The 24,647-nt window shown below is 65.4% G+C and overlaps 1 protein-coding gene across 1 annotated transcript in view; it reads right to left on the bottom strand.

Moving 5' to 3' along the window:
* The window catches only part of LOC121274202 (O-sialoglycoprotein endopeptidase), a 136,515-nt gene that overhangs the window by 50,004 nt on the left and 61,864 nt on the right, over positions 1–24,647 (bottom strand). The window contains exons 5-6 of the mRNA XM_041181402.1: positions 21,470–21,565; positions 19,800–19,850 (exon numbers count right to left, since the gene is read on the bottom strand). Coding sequence (XP_041037336.1) covers positions 19,800–19,850; positions 21,470–21,565 — 147 coding nt within the window. The remainder of the gene's footprint in view (positions 1–19,799; positions 19,851–21,469; positions 21,566–24,647) is intronic.

Genomic DNA, 24,647 nt, shown 5'->3' with positions numbered 1-24,647 from the left:
GTCCCGGTCACTCTCTCCTCCCCGTCCCGGTCACTCTCTCCTCCCCGGTCCCGGTCACTCTCTCCTCCCCGGTCCCGGTCACTCTCTCCTCCCCGGTCCCGGTCACTCTCTCCTCCCCGGTCCCGGTCACTCTCTCCTCCCCGTTCCCGGTCACTCTCTCCTCCCCGTCCCGGTCACTCTCTCCTCCCCGTTCCCGGTCACTCTCTCCTCCCCGGTCCCGGTCACTCTCTCCTCCCCGTTCCCGGTCACTCTCTCCTCCCCGGTCCCGGTCACTCTCTCCTCCCCGTTCCCGGTCACTCTCTCCTCCCCGGTCCCGGTCACTCTCTCCTCCCCGGTCCCGGTCACTCTCTCCTCCCCGTCCCGGTCACTCTCTCCTCCCCGGTCCCGGTCACTCTCTCCTCCCCGGTCCCGGTCACTCTCTCCTCCCCGGTCCCGGTCACTCTCTCCTCCCCGGTCCCGGTCACTCTCTCCTCCCCGTCCCGGTCACTCTCTCCTCCCCGGTCCCGGTCACTCTCTCCTCCCCGGTCCCGGTCACTCTCTCCTCCCCGGTCCCGGTCACTCTCTCCTCCCCGGTCCCGGTCACTCTCTCCTCCCCGTCCCGGTCACTCTCTCCTCCCCGTTCCCGGTCACTCTCTCCTCCCCGTTCCCGGTCACTCTCTCCTCCCCGTCCCGGTCACTCTCTCCTCCCCGGTCCCGGTCACTCTCTCCTCCCCGTCCCGGTCACTCTCTCCTCCCCGGTCCCGGTCACTCTCTCCTCCCCGGTCCCGGTCACTCTCTCCTCCCCGGTCCCGGTCACTCTCTCCTCCCCGTTCCCGGTCACTCTCTCCTCCCCGTTCCCGGTCACTCTCTCCTCCCCGGTCCCGGTCACTCTCTCCTCCCCGTTCCCGGTCACTCTCTCCTCCCCGGTCCCGGTCACTCTCTCCTCCCCGGTCCCGGTCACTCTCTCCTCCCCGGTCCCGGTCACTCTCTCCTCCCCGGTCCCGGTCACTCTCTCCTCCCCGTTCCCGGTCACTCTCTCCTCCCCGTTCCCGGTCACTCTCTCCTCCCCGTTCCCGGTCACTCTCTCCTCCCCGGTCCCGGTCACTCTCTCCTCCCCGGTCCCGGTCACTCTCTCCTCCCCGGTCCCGGTCACTCTCTCCTCCCCGTTCCCGGTCACTCTCTCCTCCCCGGTCCCGGTCACTCTCTCCTCCCCGGTCCCGGTCACTCTCTCCTCCCCGGTCCCGGTCACTCTCTCCTCCCCGTCCCGGTCACTCTCTCCTCCCCGTTCCCGGTCACTCTCTCCTCCCCGTTCCCGGTCACTCTCTCCTCCCCGGTCCCGGTCACTCTCTCCTCCCCGGTCCCGGTCACTCTCTCCTCCCCGGTCCCGGTCACTCTCTCCTCCCCGTTCCCGGTCACTCTCTCCTCCCCGTTCCCGGTCACTCTCTCCTCCCCGTTCCCGGTCACTCTCTCCTCCCCGTTCCCGGTCACTCTCTCCTCCCCGGTCCCGGTCACTCTCTCCTCCCCGGTCCCGGTCACTCTCTCCTCCCCGGTCCCGGTCACTCTCTCCTCCCCGTTCCCGGTCACTCTCTCCTCCCCGTTCCCGGTCACTCTCTCCTCCCCGGTCCCGGTCACTCTCTCCTCCCCGGTCCCGGTCACTCTCTCCTCCCCGTTCCCGGTCACTCTCTCCTCCCCGGTCCCGGTCACTCTCTCCTCCCCGGTCCCGGTCACTCTCTCCTCCCCGTTCCCGGTCACTCTCTCCTCCCCGTTCCCGGTCACTCTCTCCTCCCCGTCCCGGTCACTCTCTCCTCCCCGGTCCCGGTCACTCTCTCCTCCCCGGTCCCGGTCACTCTCTCCTCCCCGGTCCCGGTCACTCTCTCCTCCCCGGTCCCGGTCACTCTCTCCTCCCCGGTCCCGGTCACTCTCTCCTCCCCGTCCCGGTCACTCTCTCCTCCCCGGTCCCGGTCACTCTCTCCTCCCCGTTCCCGGTCACTCTCTCCTCCCCGGTCCCGGTCACTCTCTCCTCCCCGGTCCCGGTCACTCTCTCCTCCCCGGTCCCGGTCACTCTCTCCTCCCCGGTCCCGGTCACTCTCTCCTCCCCGTTCCCGGTCACTCTCTCCTCCCCGTTCCCGGTCACTCTCTCCTCCCCGTTCCCGGTCACTCTCTCCTCCTCGTTCCCGGTCACTCTCTCCTCCTCGTTCCCGGTCACTCTCTCCTCCCCGGTCCCGGTCACTCTCTCCTCCCCGGTCCCGGTCACTCTCTCCTCCCCGTTCCCGGTCACTCTCTCCTCCCCGGTCCCGGTCACTCTCTCCTCCCCGGTCCCGGTCACTCTCTCCTCCCCGGTCCCGGTCACTCTCTCCTCCCCGTTCCCGGTCACTCTCTCCTCCCCGGTCCCGGTCACTCTCTCCTCCCCGGTCCCGGTCACTCTCTCCTCCCCGGTCCCGGTCACTCTCTCCTCCCCGGTCCCGGTCACTCTCTCCTCCCCGTTCCCGGTCACTCTCTCCTCCCCGTTCCCGGTCACTCTCTCCTCCCCGTTCCCGGTCACTCTCTCCTCCCCGGTCCCGGTCACTCTCTCCTCCCCGTTCCCGGTCACTCTCTCCTCCCCGTTCCCGGTCACTCTCTCCTCCCCGTTCCCGGTCACTCTCTCCTCCCCGGTCCCGGTCACTCTCTCCTCCCCGTTCCCGGTCACTCTCTCCTCCCCGGTCCCGGTCACTCTCTCCTCCCCGTTCCCGGTCACTCTCTCCTCCCCGGTCCCGGTCACTCTCTCCTCCCCGGTCCCGGTCACTCTCTCCTCCCCGGTCCCGGTCACTCTCTCCTCCCCGGTCCCGGTCACTCTCTCCTCCCCGTTCCCGGTCACTCTCTCCTCCCCGTCCCGGTCACTCTCTCCTCCCCGGTCCCGGTCACTCTCTCCTCCCCGTTCCCGGTCACTCTCTCCTCCCCGGTCCCGGTCACTCTCTCCTCCCCGTCCCGGTCACTCTCTCCTCCCCGTCCCGGTCACTCTCTCCTCCCCGTTCCCGGTCACTCTCTCCTCCCCGTTCCCGGTCACTCTCTCCTCCCCGGTCCCGGTCACTCTCTCCTCCCCGGTCCCGGTCACTCTCTCCTCCCCGGTCCCGGTCACTCTCTCCTCCCCGGTCCCGGTCACTCTCTCCTCCCCGTCCCGGTCACTCTCTCCTCCCCGGTCCCGGTCACTCTCTCCTCCCCGTCCCGGTCACTCTCTCCTCCCCGTTCCCGGTCACTCTCTCCTCCCCGGTCCCGGTCACTCTCTCCTCCCCGTTCCCGGTCACTCTCTCCTCCCCGGTCCCGGTCACTCTCTCCTCCCCGTTCCCGGTCACTCTCTCCTCCCCGGTCCCGGTCACTCTCTCCTCCCCGGTCCCGGTCACTCTCTCCTCCCCGTCCCGGTCACTCTCTCCTCCCCGGTCCCGGTCACTCTCTCCTCCCCGGTCCCGGTCACTCTCTCCTCCCCGTCCCGGTCACTCTCTCCTCCCCGGTCCCGGTCACTCTCTCCTCCCCGTTCCCGGTCACTCTCTCCTCCCCGGTCCCGGTCACTCTCTCCTCCCCGTCCCGGTCACTCTCTCCTCCCCGGTCCCGGTCACTCTCTCCTCCCCGTTCCCGGTCACTCTCTCCTCCCCGTTCCCGGTCACTCTCTCCTCCCCGGTCCCGGTCACTCTCTCCTCCCCGGTCCCGGTCACTCTCTCCTCCCCGTCCCGGTCACTCTCTCCTCCCCGTTCCCGGTCACTCTCTCCTCCCCGTTCCCGGTCACTCTCTCCTCCCCGGTCCCGGTCACTCTCTCCTCCCCGGTCCCGGTCACTCTCTCCTCCCCGGTCCCGGTCACTCTCTCCTCCCCGTTCCCGGTCACTCTCTCCTCCCCGGTCCCGGTCACTCTCTCCTCCCCGGTCCCGGTCACTCTCTCCTCCCCGTCCCGGTCACTCTCTCCTCCCCGGTCCCGGTCACTCTCTCCTCCCCGTTCCCGGTCACTCTCTCCTCCCCGTCCCGGTCTCTCTCTCCTCCCCGTCCCGGTCACTCTCTCCTCCCCGTTCCCGGTCACTCTCTCCTCCCCGGTCCCGGTCACTCTCTCCTCCCCGTTCCCGGTCACTCTCTCCTCCCCGGTCCCGGTCACTCTCTCCTCCCCGTTCCCGGTCACTCTCTCCTCCCCGGTCCCGGTCACTCTCTCCTCCCCGGTCCCGGTCACTCTCTCCTCCCCGTCCCGGTCACTCTCTCCTCCCCGTCCCGGTCACTCTCTCCTCCCCGGTCCCGGTCACTCTCTCCTCCCCGTTCCCGGTCACTCTCTCCTCCCCGGTCCCGGTCACTCTCTCCTCCCCGTCCCGGTCACTCTCTCCTCCCCGGTCCCGGTCACTCTCTCCTCCCCGGTCCCGGTCACTCTCTCCTCCCCGTTCCCGGTCACTCTCTCCTCCCCGGTCCCGGTCACTCTCTCCTCCCCGTCCCGGTCACTCTCTCCTCCCCGTTCCCGGTCACTCTCTCCTCCCCGTTCCCGGTCACTCTCTCCTCCCCGGTCCCGGTCACTCTCTCCTCCCCGGTCCCGGTCACTCTCTCCTCCCCGGTCCCGGTCACTCTCTCCTCCCCGTCCCGGTCACTCTCTCCTCCCCGGTCCCGGTCACTCTCTCCTCCCCGTCCCGGTCACTCTCTCCTCCCCGGTCCCGGTCACTCTCTCCTCCCCGTCCCGGTCACTCTCTCCTCCCCGTCCCGGTCACTCTCTCCTCCCCGTCCCGGTCACTCTCTCCTCCCCGGTCCCGGTCACTCTCTCCTCCCCGGTCCCGGTCACTCTCTCCTCCCCGTTCCCGGTCACTCTCTCCTCCCCGGTCCCGGTCACTCTCTCCTCCCCGGTCCCGGTCACTCTCTCCTCCCCGTCCCGGTCACTCTCTCCTCCCCGGTCCCGGTCACTCTCTCCTCCCCGGTCCCGGTCACTCTCTCCTCCCCGTCCCGGTCACTCTCTCCTCCCCGGTCCCGGTCACTCTCTCCTCCCCGGTCCCGGTCACTCTCTCCTCCCCGGTCCCGGTCACTCTCTCCTCCCCGGTCCCGGTCACTCTCTCCTCCCCGGTCCCGGTCACTCTCTCCTCCCCGTTCCCGGTCACTCTCTCCTCCCCGGTCCCGGTCACTCTCTCCTCCCGGTCCCGGTCACTCTCTCCTCCCCGGTCCCGGTCACTCACTCCTCCCCGTTCCCGGTCACTCTCTCCTCCCCGGTCCCGGTCACTCTCTCCTCCCCGTTCCCGGTCACTCTCTCCTCCCCGTTCCCGGTCACTCTCTCCTCCCCGGTCCCGGTCACTCTCTCCTCCCCGTTCCCGGTCACTCTCTCCTCCCCGTCCCGGTCACTCTCTCCTCCCCGGTCCCGGTCACTCTCTCCTCCCCGGTCCCGGTCACTCTCTCCTCCCCGTTCCCGGTCACTCTCTCCTCCCCGTCCCGGTCACTCTCTCCTCCCCGTTCCCGGTCACTCTCTCCTCCCCGGTCCCGGTCACTCTCTCCTCCCCGGTCCCGGTCACTCTCTCCTCCCCGGTCCCGGTCACTCTCTCCTCCCCGTTCCCGGTCACTCTCTCCTCCTCGTTCCCGGTCACTCTCTCCTCCCCGTTCCCGGTCACTCTCTCCTCCCCGTTCCCGGTCACTCTCTCCTCCCCGGTCCCGGTCACTCTCTCCTCCCCGGTCCCGGTCACTCTCTCCTCCTCGTTCCCGGTCACTCTCTCCTCCCCGGTCCCGGTCACTCTCTCCTCCCCGGTCCCGGTCACTCTCTCCTCCCCGGTCCCGGTCACTCTCTCCTCCCCGGTCCCGGTCACTCTCTCCTCCCCGTTCCCGGTCACTCTCTCCTCCCGGTCCCGGTCACTCTCTCCTCCCCGTCCCGGTCACTCTCTCCTCCCCGGTCCCGGTCACTCTCTCCTCCCCGTTCCCGGTCACTCTCTCCTCCCCGGTCCCGGTCACTCTCTCCTCCCCGGTCCCGGTCACTCTCTCCTCCCCGGTCCCGGTCACTCTCTCCTCCCCGGTCCCGGTCACTCTCTCCTCCCCGGTCCCGGTCACTCTCTCCTCCCCGGTCCCGGTCACTCTCTCCTCCCCGTTCCCGGTCACTCTCTCCTCCCCGGTCCCGGTCACTCTCTCCTCCCCGGTCCCGGTCACTCTCTCCTCCCCGGTCCCGGTCACTCTCTCCTCCCCGTCCCGGTCACTCTCTCCTCCCCGGTCCCGGTCACTCTCTCCTCCCCGTTCCCGGTCACTCTCTCCTCCCCGGTCCCGGTCACTCTCTCCTCCCCGGTCCCGGTCACTCTCTCCTCCCCGGTCCCGGTCACTCTCTCCTCCCCGGTCCCGGTCACTCTCTCCTCCCCGGTCCCGGTCACTCTCTCCTCCCCGTTCCCGGTCACTCTCTCCTCCCCGTCCCGGTCACTCTCTCCTCCCCGTTCCCGGTCACTCTCTCCTCCCCGGTCCCGGTCACTCTCTCCTCCCCGGTCCCGGTCACTCTCTCCTCCCCGTTCCCGGTCACTCTCTCCTCCCCGTTCCCGGTCACTCTCTCCTCCCCGGTCCCGGTCACTCTCTCCTCCCCGTTCCCGGTCACTCTCTCCTCCCCGGTCCCGGTCACTCTCTCCTCCCCGGTCCCGGTCACTCTCTCCTCCCCGTTCCCGGTCACTCTCTCCTCCCCGGTCCCGGTCACTCTCTCCTCCCCCCGGTCACTCTCTCCTCCCCGGTCCCGGTCACTCTCTCCTCCCCGGTCCCGGTCACTCTCTCCTCCCCGTTCCCGGTCACTCTCTCCTCCCCGGTCCCGGTCACTCTCTCCTCCCCGGTCCCGGTCACTCTCTCCTCCCCGGTCCCGGTCACTCTCTCCTCCCCGTTCCCGGTCACTCTCTCCTCCCCGGTCCCGGTCACTCTCTCCTCCCCGTTCCCGGTCACTCTCTCCTCCCCGGTCCCGGTCACTCTCTCCTCCCCGTCCCGGTCACTCTCTCCTCCCCGGTCCCGGTCACTCTCTCCTCCCCGTTCCCGGTCACTCTCTCCTCCCCGTCCCGGTCACTCTCTCCTCCCCGGTCCCGGTCACTCTCTCCTCCCCGTTCCCGGTCACTCTCTCCTCCCGTTCCCGGTCACTCTCTCCTCCCCGTCCCGGTCACTCTCTCCTCCCCGGTCCCGGTCACTCTCTCCTCCCCGGTCCCGGTCACTCTCTCCTCCCCGGTCCCGGTCACTCTCTCCTCCCCGGTCCCGGTCACTCTCTCCTCCCCGGTCCCGGTCACTCTCTCCTCCCCGGTCCCGGTCACTCTCTCCTCCCCGTTCCCGGTCACTCTCTCCTCCCCGGTCCCGGTCACTCTCTCCTCCCCGTTCCCGGTCACTCTCTCCTCCCGGTCCCGGTCACTCTCTCCTCCCCGTTCCCGGTCACTCTCTCCTCCCGGTTCCCGGTCACTCTCTCCTCCCCGGTCCCGGTCACTCTCTCCTCCCCGTCCCGGTCACTCTCTCCTCCCCGGTCCCGGTCACTCTCTCCTCCCCGTTCCCGGTCACTCTCTCCTCCCCGTTCCCGGTCACTCTCTCCTCCCCGGTCCCGGTCACTCTCTCCTCCCCGGTCCCGGTCACTCTCTCCTCCCCGGTCCCGGTCACTCTCTCCTCCCCGGTCCCGGTCACTCTCTCCTCCCCGGTCCCGGTCACTCTCTCCTCCCCGGTCCCGGTCACTCTCTCCTCCCCGGTCCCGGTCACTCTCTCCTCCCCGGTCCCGGTCACTCTCTCCTCCCGGTCCCGGTCACTCTCTCCTCCCCGTTCCCGGTCACTCTCTCCTCCCCGGTCCCGGTCACTCTCTCCTCCCCGGTCCCGGTCACTCTCTCCTCCCCGGTCCCGGTCACTCTCTCCTCCCCGTCCCGGTCACTCTCTCCTCCCCGGTCCCGGTCACTCTCTCCTCCCCGTTCCCGGTCACTCTCTCCTCCCCGGTCCCGGTCACTCTCTCCTCCCCGGTCCCGGTCACTCTCTCCTCCCCGTCCCGGTCACTCTCTCCTCCCCGGTCCCGGTCACTCTCTCCTCCCCGGTCCCGGTCACTCTCTCCTCCCCGGTCCCGGTCACTCTCTCCTCCCCGGTCCCGGTCACTCTCTCCTCCCCGTTCCCGGTCACTCTCTCCTCCCCGGTCCCGGTCACTCTCTCCTCCCCGTTCCCGGTCACTCTCTCCTCCCCCCGGTCACTCTCTCCTCCGTTCCCGGTCACTCTCTCCTCCCCGGTCCCGGTCACTCTCTCCTCCCCGTTCCCGGTCACTCTCTCCTCCCCGGTCCCGGTCACTCTCTCCTCCCCGTTCCCGGTCACTCTCTCCTCCCCGGTCCCGGTCACTCTCTCCTCCCCGTTCCGGTCACTCTCTCCTCCCCGGTCCCGGTCACTCTCTCCTCCCCGTCCCGGTCACTCTCTCCTCCCCGGTCCCGGTCACTCTCTCCTCCCCGTCCCGGTCACTCTCTCCTCCCCGGTCCCGGTCACTCTCTCCTCCCCGTTCCCGGTCACTCTCTCCTCCCCGGTCCCGGTCACTCTCTCCTCCCGGTCCCGGTCACTCTCTCCTCCCCGTTCCCGGTCACTCTCTCCTCCCCGGTCCCGGTCACTCTCTCCTCCCCGGTCCCGGTCACTCTCTCCTCCCCGTTCCCGGTCACTCTCTCCTCCCCGGTCCCGGTCACTCTCTCCTCCCCGGTCCCGGTCACTCTCTCCTCCCCGGTCCCGGTCACTCTCTCCTCCCCGGTCCCGGTCACTCTCTCCTCCCCGGTTCCCGGTCACTCTCTCCTCCCCGGTCCCGGTCACTCTCTCCTCCCCGGTCCCGGTCACTCTCTCCTCCCCGGTCCCGGTCACTCTCTCCTCCCCGTCCCGGTCACTCTCTCCTCCCCGGTCCCGGTCACTCTCTCCTCCCCGGTCCCGGTCACTCTCTCCTCCCCGGTCCCGGTCACTCTCTCCTCCCCGGTCCCGGTCACTCTCTCCTCCCCGTTCCCGGTCACTCTCTCCTCCCCCCCGGTCACTCTCTCCTCCCGGTCCCGGTCACTCTCTCCTCCCCGGTCCCGGTCACTCTCTCCTCCCCGGTCCCGGTCACTCTCTCCTCCCCGGTCCCGGTCACTCTCTCCTCCCCGGTCCCGGTCACTCTCTCCTCCCCGTCCCGGTCACTCTCTCCTCCCCGGTCCCGGTCACTCTCTCCTCCCCGGTCCCGGTCACTCTCTCCTCCCCGGTCCCGGTCACTCTCTCCTCCCCGTTCCCGGTCACTCTCTCCTCCCCGGTCCCGGTCACTCTCTCCTCCCCGGTCCCGGTCACTCTCTCCTCCCCGGTCCCGGTCACTCTCTCCTCCCCGGTCCCGGTCACTCTCTCCTCCCCGGTCCCGGTCACTCTCTCCTCCCCGGTCCCGGTCACTCTCTCCTCCCCGTTCCCGGTCACTCTCTCCTCCCCGTTCCCGGTCACTCTCTCCTCCCCGGTCCCGGTCACTCTCTCCTCCCGGTCCCGGTCACTCTCTCCTCCCCGGTCCCGGTCACTCTCTCCTCCCCGTCCCGGTCACTCTCTCCTCCCCGGTCCCGGTCACTCTCTCCTCCCCGGTCCCGGTCACTCTCTCCTCCCCGGTCCCGGTCACTCTCTCCTCCCCGGTCCCGGTCACTCTCTCCTCCCCGTCCCGGTCACTCTCTCCTCCCCGGTCCCGGTCACTCTCTCCTCCCCGGTCCCGGTCACTCTCTCCTCCCCGGTCCCGGTCACTCTCTCCTCCCCGTTCCCGGTCACTCTCTCCTCCCCGGTCCCGGTCACTCTCTCCTCCCCGTTCCCGGTCACTCTCTCCTCCCCGTTCCCGGTCACTCTCTCCTCCCCGTTCCCGGTCACTCTCTCCTCCCCGGTCCCGGTCACTCTCTCCTCCCCGTTCCCGGTCACTCTCTCCTCCCCGGTCCCGGTCACTCTCTCCTCCCCGGTCCCGGTCACTCTCTCCTCCCCGGTCCCGGTCACTCTCTCCTCCCCGGTCCCGGTCACTCTCTCCTCCCCGGTCCCGGTCACTCTCTCCTCCCCGGTCCCGGTCACTCTCTCCTCCCCGGTCCCGGTCACTCTCTCCTCCCCGTTCCCGGTCACTCTCTCCTCCCCGGTCCCGGTCACTCTCTCCTCCCCGGTCCCGGTCACTCTCTCCTCCCCGGTCCCGGTCACTCTCTCCTCCCCGGTCCCGGTCACTCTCTCCTCCCCGGTCCCGGTCACTCTCTCCTCCCCGGTCCCGGTCACTCTCTCCTCCCCGGTCCCGGTCACTCTCTCCTCCCCGTTCCCGGTCACTCTCTCCTCCCCGGTCCCGGTCACTCTCTCCTCCCCGTTCCCGGTCACTCTCTCCTCCCCGTCCCGGTCACTCTCTCCTCCCCGGTCCCGGTCACTCTCTCCTCCCCGTTCCCGGTCACTCTCTCCTCCCCGTCCCGGTCACTCTCTCCTCCCCGTTCCCGGTCACTCTCTCCTCCCCGGTCCCGGTCACTCTCTCCTCCCCGTTCCCGGTCACTCTCTCCTCCCCGTCCCGGTCACTCTCTCCTCCCCGTTCCCGGTCACTCTCTCCTCCCCGGTCCCGGTCACTCTCTCCTCCCCGGTCCCGGTCACTCTCTCCTCCCCGTTCCCGGTCACTCTCTCCTCCCCGTTCCCGGTCACTCTCTCCTCCCCGGTCCCGGTCACTCTCTCCTCCCCGGTCCCGGTCACTCTCTCCTCCCCGTCCCGGTCACTCTCTCCTCCCCGGTCCCGGTCACTCTCTCCTCCCCGGTCCCGGTCACTCTCTCCTCCCCGTTCCCGGTCACTCTCTCCTCCCCGGTCCCGGTCACTCTCTCCTCCCCGGTCCCGGTCACTCTCTCCTCCCCGTTCCCGGTCACTCTCTCCTCCCCGGTCCCGGTCACTCTCTCCTCCCCGTTCCCGGTCACTCTCTCCTCCCCGTTCCCGGTCACTCTCTCCTCCCCGTTCCCGGTCACTCTCTCCTCCCCGTTCCCGGTCACTCTCTCCTCCCCGGTCCCGGTCACTCTCTCCTCCCCGTCCCGGTCACTCTCTCCTCCCCGTTCCCGGTCACTCTCTCCTCCCCGGTCCCGGTCACTCTCTCCTCCCCGTTCCCGGTCACTCTCTCCTCCCCGGTCCCGGTCACTCTCTCCTCCCCGGTCCCGGTCACTCTCTCCTCCCCGGTCCCGGTCACTCTCTCCTCCCCGTTCCCGGTCACTCTCTCCTCCCCGTCCCGGTCACTCTCTCCTCCCCGGTCCCGGTCACTCTCTCCTCCCCGTTCCCGGTCACTCTCTCCTCCCCGGTCCCGGTCACTCTCTCCTCCCCGGTCCCGGTCACTCTCTCCTCCCCGTTCCCGGTCACTCTCTCCTCCCCGTTCCCGGTCACTCTCTCCTCCCCGGTCCCGGTCACTCTCTCCTCCCCGGTCCCGGTCACTCTCTCCTCCCCGGTCCCGGTCACTCTCTCCTCCCCGGTCCCGGTCACTCTCTCCTCCCCGTTCCCGGTCACTCTCTCCTCCCCGGTCCCGGTCACTCTCTCCTCCCCGGTCCCGGTCACTCTCTCCTCCCCGTTCCCGGTCACTCTCTCCTCCCCGGTCCCGGTCACTCTCTCCTCCCCGTCCCGGTCACTCTCTCCTCCCCGTTCCCGGTCACTCTCTCCTCCCCGGTCCCGGTCACTCTCTCCTCCCCGGTCCCGGTCACTCTCTCCTCCCCGGTCCCGGTCACTCTCTCCTCCCCGGTCCCGGTCACTCTCTCCTCCCCGTTCCCGGTCACTCTCTCCTCCCCGTTCCCGGTCACTCTCTCCTCCCCGTCCCGGTCACTCTCTCCTCCCCGTTCCCGGTCACTCTCTCCTCCCCGTTCCCGGTCACTCTCTCCTCCCCGTTCCCGGTCACTCTCTCCTCCCCGGTCCCGGTCACTCTCTCCTCCCCGTTCCCGGTCACTCTCTCCTCCCGGTCCTCTCTCCTCCCGGTCCCGGTCACTCTCTCCTCCCCGGTCCCGGTCACTCTCTCCTCCCCGTTCCCGGTCACTCTCTCCTCCCCGGTCCCGGTCACTCTCTCCTCCCCGTTCCCGGTCACTCTCTCCTCCCCGGTCCCGGTCACTCTCTCCTCCCCGTTCCCGGTCACTCTCTCCTCCCCGTTCCCGGTCACTCTCTCCTCCCCGTTCCCGGTCACTCTCTCCTCCCCGGTCCCGGTCACTCTCTCCTCCCCGTTCCCGGTCACTCTCTCCTCCCCGGTCCCGGTCACTCTCTCCTCCCCGGTCCCGGTCACTCTCTCCTCCCCGTTCCCGGTCACTCTCTCCTCCCCGGTCCCGGTCACTCTCTCCTCCCCGGTCCCGGTCACTCTCTCCTCCCCGGTCCCGGTCACTCTCTCCTCCCCGTCCCGGTCACTCTCTCCTCCCCGGTCCCGGTCACTCTCTCCTCCCCGTTCCCGGTCACTCTCTCCTCCCCGGTCCCGGTCACTCTCTCCTCCCCGGTCCCGGTCACTCTCTCCTCCCCGTTCCCGGTCACTCTCTCCTCCCCGGTCCCGGTCACTCTCTCCTCCCCGGTCCCGGTCACTCTCTCCTCCCCGTCCCGGTCACTCTCTCCTCCCCGTTCCCGTCACTCTCTCCTCCCGTTCCCGGTCACTCTCTCCTCCCCGGTCCCGGTCACTCTCTCCTCCCCGGTCCCGGTCACTCTCTCCTCCCCGGTCCCGGTCACTCTCTCCTCCCCGTCCCGGTCACTCTCTCCTCCCCGGTCCCGGTCACTCTCTCCTCCCCGTTCCCGGTCACTCTCTCCTCCCCGGTCCCGGTCACTCTCTCCTCCCCGGTCCCGGTCACTCTCTCCTCCCGTTCCCGGTCACTCTCTCCTCCCCGGTCCCGGTCACTCTCTCCTCCCCGTTCCCGGTCACTCTCTCCTCTCCCCGTTCCCGGTCACTCTCTCCTCCCCGTTCCCGGTCACTCTCTCCTCCCCGTTCCCGGTCACTCTCTCCTCCCCGTTCCCGGTCACTCTCTCCTCCCCGGTCCCGGTCACTCTCTCCTCCCCGTCCCGGTCACTCTCTCCTCCCCGTTCCCGGTCACTCTCTCCTCCCCGGTCCCGGTCACTCTCTCCTCCCCGTCCCCGGTCACTCTCTCCTCCCCGTTCCCGGTCACTCTCTCCTCCCCGGTCCCGGTCACTCTCTCCTCCCCGGTCCCGGTCACTCTCTCCTCCCCGGTCCCGGTCACTCTCTCCTCCCCGTTCCCGGTCACTCTCTCCTCCCCGTTCCCGGTCACTCTCTCCTCCCCGTTCCCGGTCACTCTCTCCTCCCCGGTCCCGTCACTCTCTCCTCCCCGGTCCCGGTCACTCTCTCCTCCCCGGTCCCGGTCACTCTCTCCTCCCCGTCCCGGTCACTCTCTCCTCCCCGGTCCCGGTCACTCTCTCCTCCCCGGTCCCGGTCACTCTCTCCTCCCCGTTCCCGGTCACTCTCTCCTCCCCGTCCCGGTCACTCTCTCCTCCCCGGTCCCGGTCACTCTCTCCTCCCCGTTCCCGGTCACTCTCTCCTCCCCGTTCCCGGTCACTCTCTCCTCCCCGTTCCCGGTCACTCTCTCCTCCCCGGTCCCGGTCACTCTCTCCTCCCCGTTCCCGGTCACTCTCTCCTCCCCGGTCCCGGTCACTCTCTCCTCCCCGGTCCCGGTCACTCTCTCCTCCCCGGTCCCGGTCACTCTCTCCTCCCCGTTCCCGGTCACTCTCTCCTCCCCGTTCCCGGTCACTCTCTCCTCCCCGTTCCCGTCACTCTCTCCTCCCCGGTCCCGGTCACTCTCTCCTCCCCGGTCCCGGTCACTCTCTCCTCCCCGGTCCCGGTCACTCTCTCCTCCCCGGTCCCGGTCACTCTCTCCTCCCCGGTCCCGGTCACTCTCTCCTCCCCGTTCCCGGTCACTCTCTCCTCCCCGGTCCCGGTCACTCTCTCCTCCCCGGTCCCGGTCACTCTCTCCTCCCGGTCCCGGTCACTCTCTCCTCCCCGTTCCCGGTCACTCTCTCCTCCCCGTTCCCGGTCACTCTCTCCTCCCCGGTCCCGGTCACTCTCTCCTCCCCGGTTCCCGGTCACTCTCTCCTCCCCGTTCCCGGTCACTCTCTCCTCCCCGTTCCCGGTCACTCTCTCCTCCCCGTCCCGGTCACTCTCTCCTCCCCGTTCCCGGTCACTCTCTCCTCCCCGGTCCCGGTCACTCTCTCCTCCCCGGTCCCGGTCACTCTCTCCTCCCCGGTCCCGGTCACTCTCTCCTCCCGTTCCCGGTCACTCTCTCCTCCCCGTTCCCGGTCACTCTCTCCTCCCCGGTCCCGGTCACTCTCTCCTCCCCGGTCCCGGTCACTCTCTCCTCCCCGGTCCCGGTCACTCTCTCCTCCCCGTTCCCGGTCACTCTCTCCTCCCCGTTCCCGGTCACTCTCTCCTCCCCGGTCCCGGTCACTCTCTCCTCCCCGTCCCGGTCACTCTCTCCTCCCCGGTCCCGGTCACTCTCTCCTCCCCGGTCCCGGTCACTCTCTCCTCCCCGTTCCCGGTCACTCTCTCCTCCCCGTTCCCGGTCACTCTCTCCTCCCCGTTCCCGGTCACTCTCTCCTCCCCGGTCCCGGTCACTCTCTCCTCCCCGTTCCCGGTCACTCTCTCCTCCCCGTCCCGGTCACTCTCTCCTCCCCGGTCCCGGTCACTCTCTCCTCCCCGGTCCCGGTCACTCTCTCCTCCCCGGTCCCGGTCACTCTCTCCTCCCCGTTCCCGGTCACTCTCTCCTCCCCGGTCCCGGTCACTCTCTCCTCCCCGTCCCGGTCACTCTCTCCTCCCCGGTCCCGGTCACTCTCTCCTCCCCGTTCCCGGTCACTCTCTCCTCCCCGTTCCCGGTCACTCTCTCCTCCCCGGTCCCGGTCACTCTCTCCTCCTCGTTCCCGGTCACTCTCTCCTCCCCGGTCCCGGTCACTCTCTCCTCCCCGTTCCCGGTCACTCTCTCCTCCCCGTTCCCGGTCACTCTCTCCTCCCCCGGTCCCGGTCACTCTCTCCTCCCCGTTCCCGGTCACTCTCTCCTCCCCGGTCCCGGTCACTCTCTCCTCCCCGGTCCCGGTCACTCTCTCCTCCCCGGTCCCGGTCACTCTCTCCTCCCCGTTCCCGGTCACTCTCTCCTCCCCGGTCCCGGTCACTCTCTCCTCCCCGGTCCCGGTCACTCTCTCCTCCCCGTTCCCGGTCACTCTCTCCTCCCCGGTCCCGGTCACTCTCTCCTCCCCGGTCCCGGTCACTCTCTCCTCCCCGTTCCCGGTCACTCTCTCCTCCCCGGTCCCGGTCACTCTCTCCTCCCTCGTTCCCGGTCACTCTCTCCTCCCCGTTCCCGGTCACTCTCTCCTCCCCGGTCCCGGTCACTCTCTCCTCCCCGTTCCCGGTCACTCTCTCCTCCCCGGTCCCGGTCACTCTCTCCTCCCCGGTCCCGGTCACTCTCTCCTCCTCGTTCCCGGTCACTCTCTCCTCCCCGGTCCCGGTCACTCTCTCCTCCCCGGTCCCGGTCACTCTCTCCTCCCCGGTCCCGGTCACTCTCTCCTCCCCGGTCCCGGTCACTCTCTCCTCCCCGTTCCCGGTCACTCTCTCCTCCCCGTTCCCGGTCACTCTCTCCTCCCCGGTCCCGGTCACTCTCTCCTCCCCGGTCCCGGTCACTCTCTCCTCCCGGTCCCGGTCACTCTCTCCTCCCCGGTCCCGGTCACTCTCTCCTCCCCGGTCCCGGTCACTCTCTCCTCCTCGTTCCCGGTCACTCTCTCCTCCCCGGTCCCGGTCACTCTCTCCTCCCCGTTCCCGGTCACTCTCTCCTCCCCGTTCCCGGTCACTCTCTCCTCCCCGGTCCCGGTCACTCTCTCCTCCCCGGTCCCGGTCACTCTCTCCTCCCCGGTCCCGGTCACTCTCTCCTCCCCGGTCCCGGTCACTCTCTCCTCCCCGTTCCCGGTCACTCTCTCCTCCCCGTTCCCGGTCACTCTCTCCTCCCCGTTCCCGGTCACTCTCTCCTCCCCGGTCCCGGTCACTCTCTCCTCCCCGTTCCCGGTCACTCTCTCCTCCCCGTTCCCGGTCACTCTCTCCTCCCCGGTCCCGGTCACTCTCTCCTCCTCGGTCCCGGTCACTCTCTCCTCCTCGTTCCCGGTCACTCTCTCCTCCCCGGTCCCGGTCACTCTCTCCTCCCCGTTCCCGGTCACTCTCTCCTCCCCGGTCCCGGTCACTCTCTCCTCCCCGTTCCCGGTCACTCTCTCCTCCCCGGTCCCGGTCACTCTCTCCTCCCCGTTCCCGGTCACTCTCTCCTCCCCGTTCCCGGTCACTCTCTCCTCCCCGGTCCCGGTCACTCTCTCCTCCCCGGTCCCGGTCACTCTCTCCTCCCCGGTCCCGGTCACTCTCTCCTCCCCGGTCCCGGTCACTCTCTCCTCCCCGGTCCCGGTCACTCTCTCCTCCCCGGTCCCGGTCACTCTCTCCTCCTCGTTCCCGGTCACTCTCTCCTCCTCGTTCCCGGTCACTCTCTCCTCCCCGGTCCCGGTCACTCTCTCCTCCTCGTTCCCGGTCACTCTCTCCTCCCCGGTCCCGGTCACTCTCTCCTCCCCGTTCCCGGTCACTCTCTCCTCCCCGGTCCCGGTCACTCTCTCCTCCCCGTTCCCGGTCACTCTCTCCTCCCCGGTCCCGGTCACTCTCTCCTCCCCGTTCCCGGTCACTCTCTCCTCCCCGGTCCCGGTCACTCTCTCCTCCCCGGTCCCGGTCACTCTCTCCTCCCCGGTCCCGGTCACTCTCTCCTCCCCGTTCCCGGTCACTCTCTCCTCCCCGGTCCCGGTCACTCTCTCCTCCCCGTTCCCGGTCACTCTCTCCTCCTCGTTCCCGGTCACTCTCTCCTCCCCGGTCCCGGTCACTCTCTCCTCCCCGGTCCCGGTCACTCTCTCCTCCCCGTTCCCGGTCACTCTCTCCTCCCCGGTCCCGGTCACTCTCTCCTCCCCGGTCCCGGTCACTCTCTCCTCCTCGTTCCCGGTCACTCTCTCCTCCCCGGTCCCGGTCACTCTCTCCTCCCCGTTCCCGGTCACTCTCTCCTCCCCGGTCCCGGTCACTCTCTCCTCCCCGGTCCCGGTCACTCTCTCCTCCCCGTTCCCGGTCACTCTCTCCTCCCCGGTCCCGGTCACTCTCTCCTCCCCGGTCCCGGTCACTCTCTCCTCCTCGGTCCCGGTCACTCTCTCCTCCCCGGTCCCGGTCACTCTCTCCTCCCCGGTCCCGGTCACTCTCTCCTCCCCGGTCCCGGTCACTCTCTCCTCCCCGGTCCCGGTCACTCTCTCCTCCCCGGTCCCGGTCACTCTCTCCTCCCCGGTCCCGGTCACTCTCTCCTCCCCGTTCCCGGTCACTCTCTCCTCCCCGTTCCCGGTCACTCTCTCCTCCCCGGTCCCGGTCACTCTCTCCTCCCCGGTCCCGGTCACTCTCTCCTCCCCGGTCCCGGTCACTCTCTCCGCCCCGGTCCCTGGTCACTCTCTCCTCCCCGGTCCCGGTCACTCTCTCCTCCCCGGTCCCGGTCACTCTCTCCTCCCCGGTCCCGGTCACTCTCTCCTCCCCGTTCCCGGTCACTCTCTCCTCCCCGGTCCCGGTCACTCTCTCCTCCTCGTTCCCGGTCACTCTCTCCTCCCCGGTCCCGGTCACTCTCTCCTCCTCGTTCCCGGTCACTCTCTCCTCCCCGTTCCCGGTCACTCTCTCCTCCTCGTTCCCGGTCACTCTCTCCTCCCCGGTCCCGGTCACTCTCTCCTCCCCGGTCCCGGTCACTCTCTCCTCCCCGGTCCCGGTCACTCTCTCCTCCCCGGTCCCGGTCACTCTCTCCTCCCCGTTCCCGGTCACTCTCTCCTCCCCGGTCCCGGTCACTCTCTCCTCCCCGGTCCCGGTCACTCTCTCCTCCCCGTTCCCGGTCACTCTCTCCTCCCCGGTCCCGGTCACTCTCTCCTCCCCGTTCCCGGTCACTCTCTCCTCCCCGGTCCCGGTCACTCTCTCCTCCCCGTTCCCGGTCACTCTCTCCTCCCCGGTCCCGGTCACTCTCTCCTCCCCGTTCCCGGTCACTCTCTCCTCCCCGTTCCCGGTCACTCTCTCCTCCCCGTTCCCGGTCACTCTCTCCTCCCCGGTCCCGGTCACTCTCTCCTCCCCGTTCCCGGTCACTCTCTCCTCCCCGGTCCCGGTCACTCTCTCCTCCCCGGTCCCGGTCACTCTCTCCTCCCCGGTCCCGGTCACTCTCTCCTCCTCGTTCCCGGTCACTCTCTCCTCCCCGGTCCCGGTCACTCTCTCCTCCCCGTTCCCGGTCACTCTCTCCTCCCCGTCCCGGTCACTCTCTCCTCCCCGGTCCCGGTCACTCTCTCCTCCCCGGTCCCGGTCACTCTCTCCTCCCCGTTCCCGGTCACTCTCTCCTCCCGGTCCCGGTCACTCTCTCCTCCCCGGTCCCGGTCACTCTCTCCTCCCCGGTCCCGGTCACTCTCTCCTCCCCGGTCCCGGTCACTCTCTCCTCCCCGGTCCCGGTCACTCTCTCCTCCCCGGTCCCGGTCACTCTCTCCTCCTCGGTCCCGGTCACTCTCTCCTCCCCGGTCCCGGTCACTCTCTCCTCCCCGGTCCCGGTCACTCTCTCCTCCTCGGTCCCGGTCACTCTCTCCTCCCCGTTCCCGGTCACTCTCTCCTCCCGGTCCCGGTCACTCTCTCCTCCCCGGTCCCGGTCACTCTCTCCTCCTCGTTCCCGGTCACTCTCTCCTCCCCGGTCCCGGTCACTCTCTCCTCGGTCCCGGTCACTCTCTCCTCCCCGGTCCCGGTCACTCTCTCCTCCCCGGTCCCGGTCACTCTCTCCTCCCCGGTCCCGGTCACTCTCTCCTCCCCGGTCCCGGTCACTCTCTCCTCCTCGTTCCCGGTCACTCTCTCCTCCCCGGTCCCGGTCACTCTCTCCTCCCCGTTCCCGGTCACTCTCTCCTCCTCGTTCCCGGTCACTCTCTCCTCCCCGGTCCCGGTCACTCTCTCCTCCCCGTTCCCGGTCACTCTCTCCTCCTCGTTCCCGGTCACTCTCTCCTCCCCGTTCCCGGTCACTCTCTCCTCCCCGTTCCCGGTCACTCTCTCCTCCCCGTTCCCGGTCACTCTCTCATCCCCGTTCCCGGTCACTCTCTCCTCCCCGGTCCCGGTCACTCTCTCCTCCCCGGTCCCGGTCACTCTCTCCTCCCCGGTCCCGGTCACTCTCTCCTCCCCGTTCCCGGTCACTCTCTCCTCCCCGGTCCCGGTCACTCTCTCCTCCCCGTTCCCGGTCACTCTCTCCTCCCCGGTCCCGGTCACTCTCTCCTCCCCGGTCCCGGTCACTCTCTCCTCCCCGGTCCCGGTCACTCTCTCCTCCTTGTTCCCGGTCACTCTCTCCTCCCCGGTCCCGGTCACTCTCTCCTCCCCGGTCCCGGTCACTCTCTCCTCCCCGGTCCCGGTCACTCTCTCCTCCTCGTTCCCGGTCACTCTCTCCTCCCCGTTCCCGGTCACTCTCTCCTCCCCGTTCCCGGTCACTCTCTCCTCCCCGGTCCCGGTCACTCTCTCCTCCTCGTTCCCGGTCACTCTCTCCTCCCCGGTCCTGGTCACTCTCTCCTCCCCGGTCCCGGTCACTCTCTCCTCCTCGTTCCCGGTCACTCTCTCCTCCCCGGTCCCGGTCACTCTCTCCTCCCCGGTCCCGGTCACTCTCTCCTCCTCGTTCCCGGTCACTCTCTCCTCCCCGGTCCCGGTCACTCTCTCCTCCCCGTTCCCGGTCACTCTCTCCTCCCCATTCCCGGTTACTCTCTCCTCCCCATTCCCGGTTACTCTCTCCTCCCCCGGTTCCTGGACACACTCTCCCCCCAGTTCCCAGTCACCCTCTCCCCACAGTTGTCTGTCCCTCTCCCCGCTCTGAGTGATGGTCTTCATTCTGAGCTCCTGTTGGGCTCTCACATTGTCCAATCACTCACCTCTTAGCCATTTGTTCAATGTTGAACCCGGGACTTGGATCATTGGAGATCTAATAGAACAGAATTCAGATATCAATAAATGGCCAAAAATCCAACACACTCCGCTTGTCCCATTCCTCCAGACAATTATCCCTGTTGCCTGTTCCTGACTCCCGCTGTCTCTCTTCATTGCCTGTTCCTGACTTCCTGGTTGGTCAATGGGACACAGTCTGAGGGTTTAGGTTGGTCAGTGGGACACAGTCTGAGGGTTTTGGTTGGTCAGTGGGACACAGTCTGAGGGTTTTGGTTGGTCAATGGGACACAGTCTGAGGGTTTTGGTTGGTCAGTGGGACACAGTCTGAGGGTTTTGGGTGGTCAGTGGGACACAGTCTGAGGGTTTTGGTTGGTCAGTGGGACACAGTCTGAGGGTTTTGGTTGGTCAATGGGACACAGTCTGAGGGTTTTGGTTGGTCAGTGGGACACAGTCTGAGGGTTTTGGTTGGTCAGTGGGACACAGCCTGAGGCATTTGGATGGTCAGTGGGACACAGTCTGAGGGTTTTGGGTGGTCAATGGGACACAGTCTGAGGGTTTTGGTTGGTCAGTGGGACACAGTCTGAGGGTTTTGGTTGGTCAGTGGGACACAGTCTGAGGGTTTTGGTTGCTCAATGGGACACAGTCTGAGGGTTTTGGGTGATCAGTGGGACACAGTCTGAGGGTTTTGGTTGGTCAATGGGACACAGTCTGAGGGTTTTGGTTGGTCAATGGGACACAGTCTGAGGGTTTTGGTTGGTCAATGGGACACAGTCTGAGGGTTTTGGTTGGTCAGTGGGACACAGTCTGAGGGTTTTGGTTGTTCAACGGGACACAGTCTGAGGGTTTTGGTTGGTCAATGGGACACAGTCTGAGGGTTTTGGTTGGTCAATGGGACACAGTCTGAGGGTTTTGGTTGGTCAATGGGACACAGTCTGAGGGTTTTGGTTGGTCAGTGGGACACAGTCTGAGGGTTTTGGTTGTTCAACGGGACACAGTCTGAGGGTTTTGGTTGCTCAACGGGACACAGTCTGAGGGTTTTGGTTGGTCAATGGGACACAGTCTGAGGGTTTTGGTTGGTCAATGGGACACAGTCTGAGGGTTTTGGTTGGTCAATGGGACACAGTCTGAGGGTTTTGGTTGGTCAATGGGACACAGTCTGAGGGTTTTGGTTGGTCAATGGGACACAGTCTGAGGGTTTTGGTTGGTCTATGTTCCCCCTGTTCTTCTCTCAGTGCAGACTGAGCTGTGAGATTTTGGCCAGGTTGATGCTCGGGGGGGGCAGTGTTCTGGTGGGATTCACTACTCACTCCATGTTAGTATCAGCAAGACAAGCGGTGACAGAGAGAACAGGAGCGGAATATGAGCGACAGCTTTCCCTCACAGGGACAAACTTGCAGTCTGTGTGCAACAATCAGATAGGTGGCGATATCCATGGCGACTGGAAACTCCCACATTAATGTCCAGAGACCAAAACCCATAGACTGACGATTCATATAAGACTGAGAATCCACGCGGGATTCGAGGTGAGGATGAGTGTGGTTCAGGTGGCAAATAGTGGTTCAGGAGAGAGGAGATACGAAGGCAGCACAGGAGGAGACGGTGACCTAACGATACAATCGTGCAATAAGCCATTTCCCCAAAAGACTGCTCGTTTACCTTCAGGACACGGGCAAATCGATCCAAACAGTTCCCAACCGCGATATCTATCGTTTCACCAAAAATTCGATACCGGCGTTCTGAGTATGCAATCACCTGCAACAGGACAAACACTGATCAGTACATCACGTCGGCACGCTCAACGCTGTCTCCATCAAACATTCCCAGGACAGGAACAGAACGGGGTTAGATACAGAGTAAAGCTCCCCCTACACAGTCCCAACCAAACACTCCCAGGACAGGTACAGCACGGGGTTAGATACAGAGTAAAGCTCCCTCTACACTGTCCCCATCAAACATTCCCAGGACAGGTACAATATGGGGTTAGATACAGAGTAAAGCTCCCTCTACACTGCCCGCATCAAACACTCCCAGGACAGGAAGAGCACGGGGTTAGATACAGAGTACAGCTCCTTCTACACTGTCCCCATCAAACACTCCCAGGACAGGTACAGTATGGGGTTAGATACAGAGTACAGCTCCTTCTACACTGTCCCCATCAAACACTCCCAGGACAGGTACAGTATGGGGTCAGATACAGAGTAAAGCTCCCTCTACACTGTCCCCATCAAACACTCCCAGGACAGGTACAGTACGGGGTCAGATACAGAGTAAAGCTCCCTCTACACTGTCCCCATCAAACACTCCCAGGACAGGTACAGCACGGGGTTAGATACAGAGTAAAGCTCCCTCTACACTGTCCCCATCAAACACTCCCAGCACAGGTACAGCACAGGGATAGATACAGAGTAAAGCTCCCTCTACACTGTCCCCATCAAACACTCCCAGGACAGGTACAGCACGGGGTTAGATACAGAGTAAAGCTCCCTCTACACTGTCCCCATCAAACACTCCCAGGACAGGTACAGCATGGGGTTAGATACAGAGTAAATCTCCCTCTACACTGTCCCCATCAAATACTCCCAGGAGAGGTACAGCACGGTGTTAGATACAGAGTAAAACTCCCTCGACACTGTCCCCATCAAACACTCCCAGGACAGGTAAAGCAAGGGGTTAGATACAGAGAAAAGCTCCCTCTACATTGTCCCCATCAAACACTCCCAGGACAGGTACAGCACGGGGTTAGATACAGAGAAAAGCTCCCTCTACACTGTCCCCATCAAACACTCCCAGGACAGGTACAGCACAGGGTTAGATACAGAGTAAAGCTCCCTCTACACTGTCCCCATCAAACACTCCCAGGACAGGTACAGCACAGGGATAGATACAGAGTAAAGCTCCCTCTACACTGTCCCCATCAAACACTCCCAGGACAGGTACAGCACGGGGTTAGATACAGAGAAAAGCTGCCTCTACACTGTCCCCATCAAACACTCCCAGGACAGGTACAGCACAGGGATAGATACAGAGTAAAGCTCCCTCTACACTGTCCCCATCAAACACTCCCAGGACAGGTACAGCACGGGGTTAGATACAGAGTAAAGCTCCCTCTACACTGTCCCCAGAAAACCCACCCAGGACAGGTACAGCACGGGGTTAGATACAGAGTAAAGCTCCCTCTACACTGTCCCCATCAAACACTCCCAGGACAGGTACAGCACGGGGTTAGATACAGAGTAAAGCTCCCTCTACACTGTCCCCATCAAACACTCCCAGGACTGGTACCGCAAGGGGTTAATTACAGAGTTCAGCTCCCTCTACACTGTCCCCATCAAACACTCGCAGGACAGGTACAGCACGGGGTTAGATACAGAGTAAAGCTCTCTCTACACAGTCCGCATCAAACACTCGCAGGACAGGTACAGCACGGGGTTAGATACAGAGTAAAGCTCTCTCTACACTGTCCCCATCAAACACTCCCAGGACAGGTACAGCACGGGGTTAGATACAGAGTAAAGCTCTCTCTACACAGTCCGCATCAAACACTCGCAGGACAGGTACAGCACGGGGTTAGATACAGAGTAAAGCTCTCTCTACACCGTCCCCATCAAACACTCCCAGGACAGGTACAGCACGGGGTTAGATACAAAGTAAAGCTCCTCTACACTGTCCCCATCAAACACTCCAAGGACAGGTACAGCACGGGGTTAGATACAGAGTAAAGCTCCCTCTACACCGACCCCATCAAACACTCCCAGGACAGGTACAACGCCAGGGTTAGATACAGAGTAAAGCTCCCTCTACACTGTCCCCATCAAACACTCCCAGGACAGGTACAGCACGGGGTTAGATACAGAGTAAAGCTCCCTCTACACTGACCCCATCAAACACTCCCAGGACAGGTACAGCAAGGGGTTAGATACAGAGTAAAGCTCCCTCTACACAGTCCCCATCAAACACTCGCAGGACAGGTACAGCACGGGGTTAGATACAGAGTAAAGCTCCCTCTACACTGTCCCCATCAAACACTCCCAGGACAGGTACAGCACAGGCATAGATAGAGAAAATCTCCCTCTACACTGTCCCCATCAAACACTCCCAGGACAGGTACAGCACGACGTTAGATACAGAGTAAAGCTCCCTCTACACTGTCCACATCAAACACTCCCAGGAGGGGTACAGAACGGGGTTAGATACAGAGTAAAGCTCGCTCTACACTGTCCCCATCAAACACTCCCAGGACAGGTACAGCACAGGGTTAGATAAAGAGTAAAGCTCCCTCTACACTGTCCTCATCAAACACTCCCAGGACAGGTACAGCACGGTGTTAGATACAGAGTAAATCTCCCTCTACACTGTCCCCATCAAACACTCCCAGGACAGGTACAGCACAGGGTTAGATACAGAGTAAAGCTCCCTCTACACTGTCCCCATCAAACACTCCCAGGAAGGGTACAGAACGGGGTTAGATACAGAGTAAAGCTCGCTCTACACTGTCCCCATGAAACACTCCCAGGACAGGTACAGCACAGGGTTAGATACAGAGTAAAGCTCCCTCTACACTGTCCGCATCAAACACTCCCAGGACAGGTACAGCACGGGGTTAGATACAGAGTAAAGCTCCCTCTACACTGTCCCCATCAAACACTCCCAGGACAGGTACAGCACGGGGTTAGATACAGAGTAAAGCTCCCTCTACACTGTCCCCAAAAAACACTCCCAGGACAGGTACAGCACGGGGTTAGATACAGAGTAAAGCTCCCTCTACACTGTTCCCATCAAACACTCCCAGGACAGGTACAGCACGGGGTTAGATACAGAGTAAAGCAACCTCTAC

Source organism: Carcharodon carcharias (genome assembly GCF_017639515.1).
Source record: "Carcharodon carcharias isolate sCarCar2 chromosome 35 unlocalized genomic scaffold, sCarCar2.pri SUPER_35_unloc_2, whole genome shotgun sequence".
Classification (NCBI taxonomy): Eukaryota; Metazoa; Chordata; class Chondrichthyes; order Lamniformes; family Lamnidae; genus Carcharodon; species Carcharodon carcharias.
This window is presented reverse-complemented; position numbering and strand designations above follow the sequence as displayed.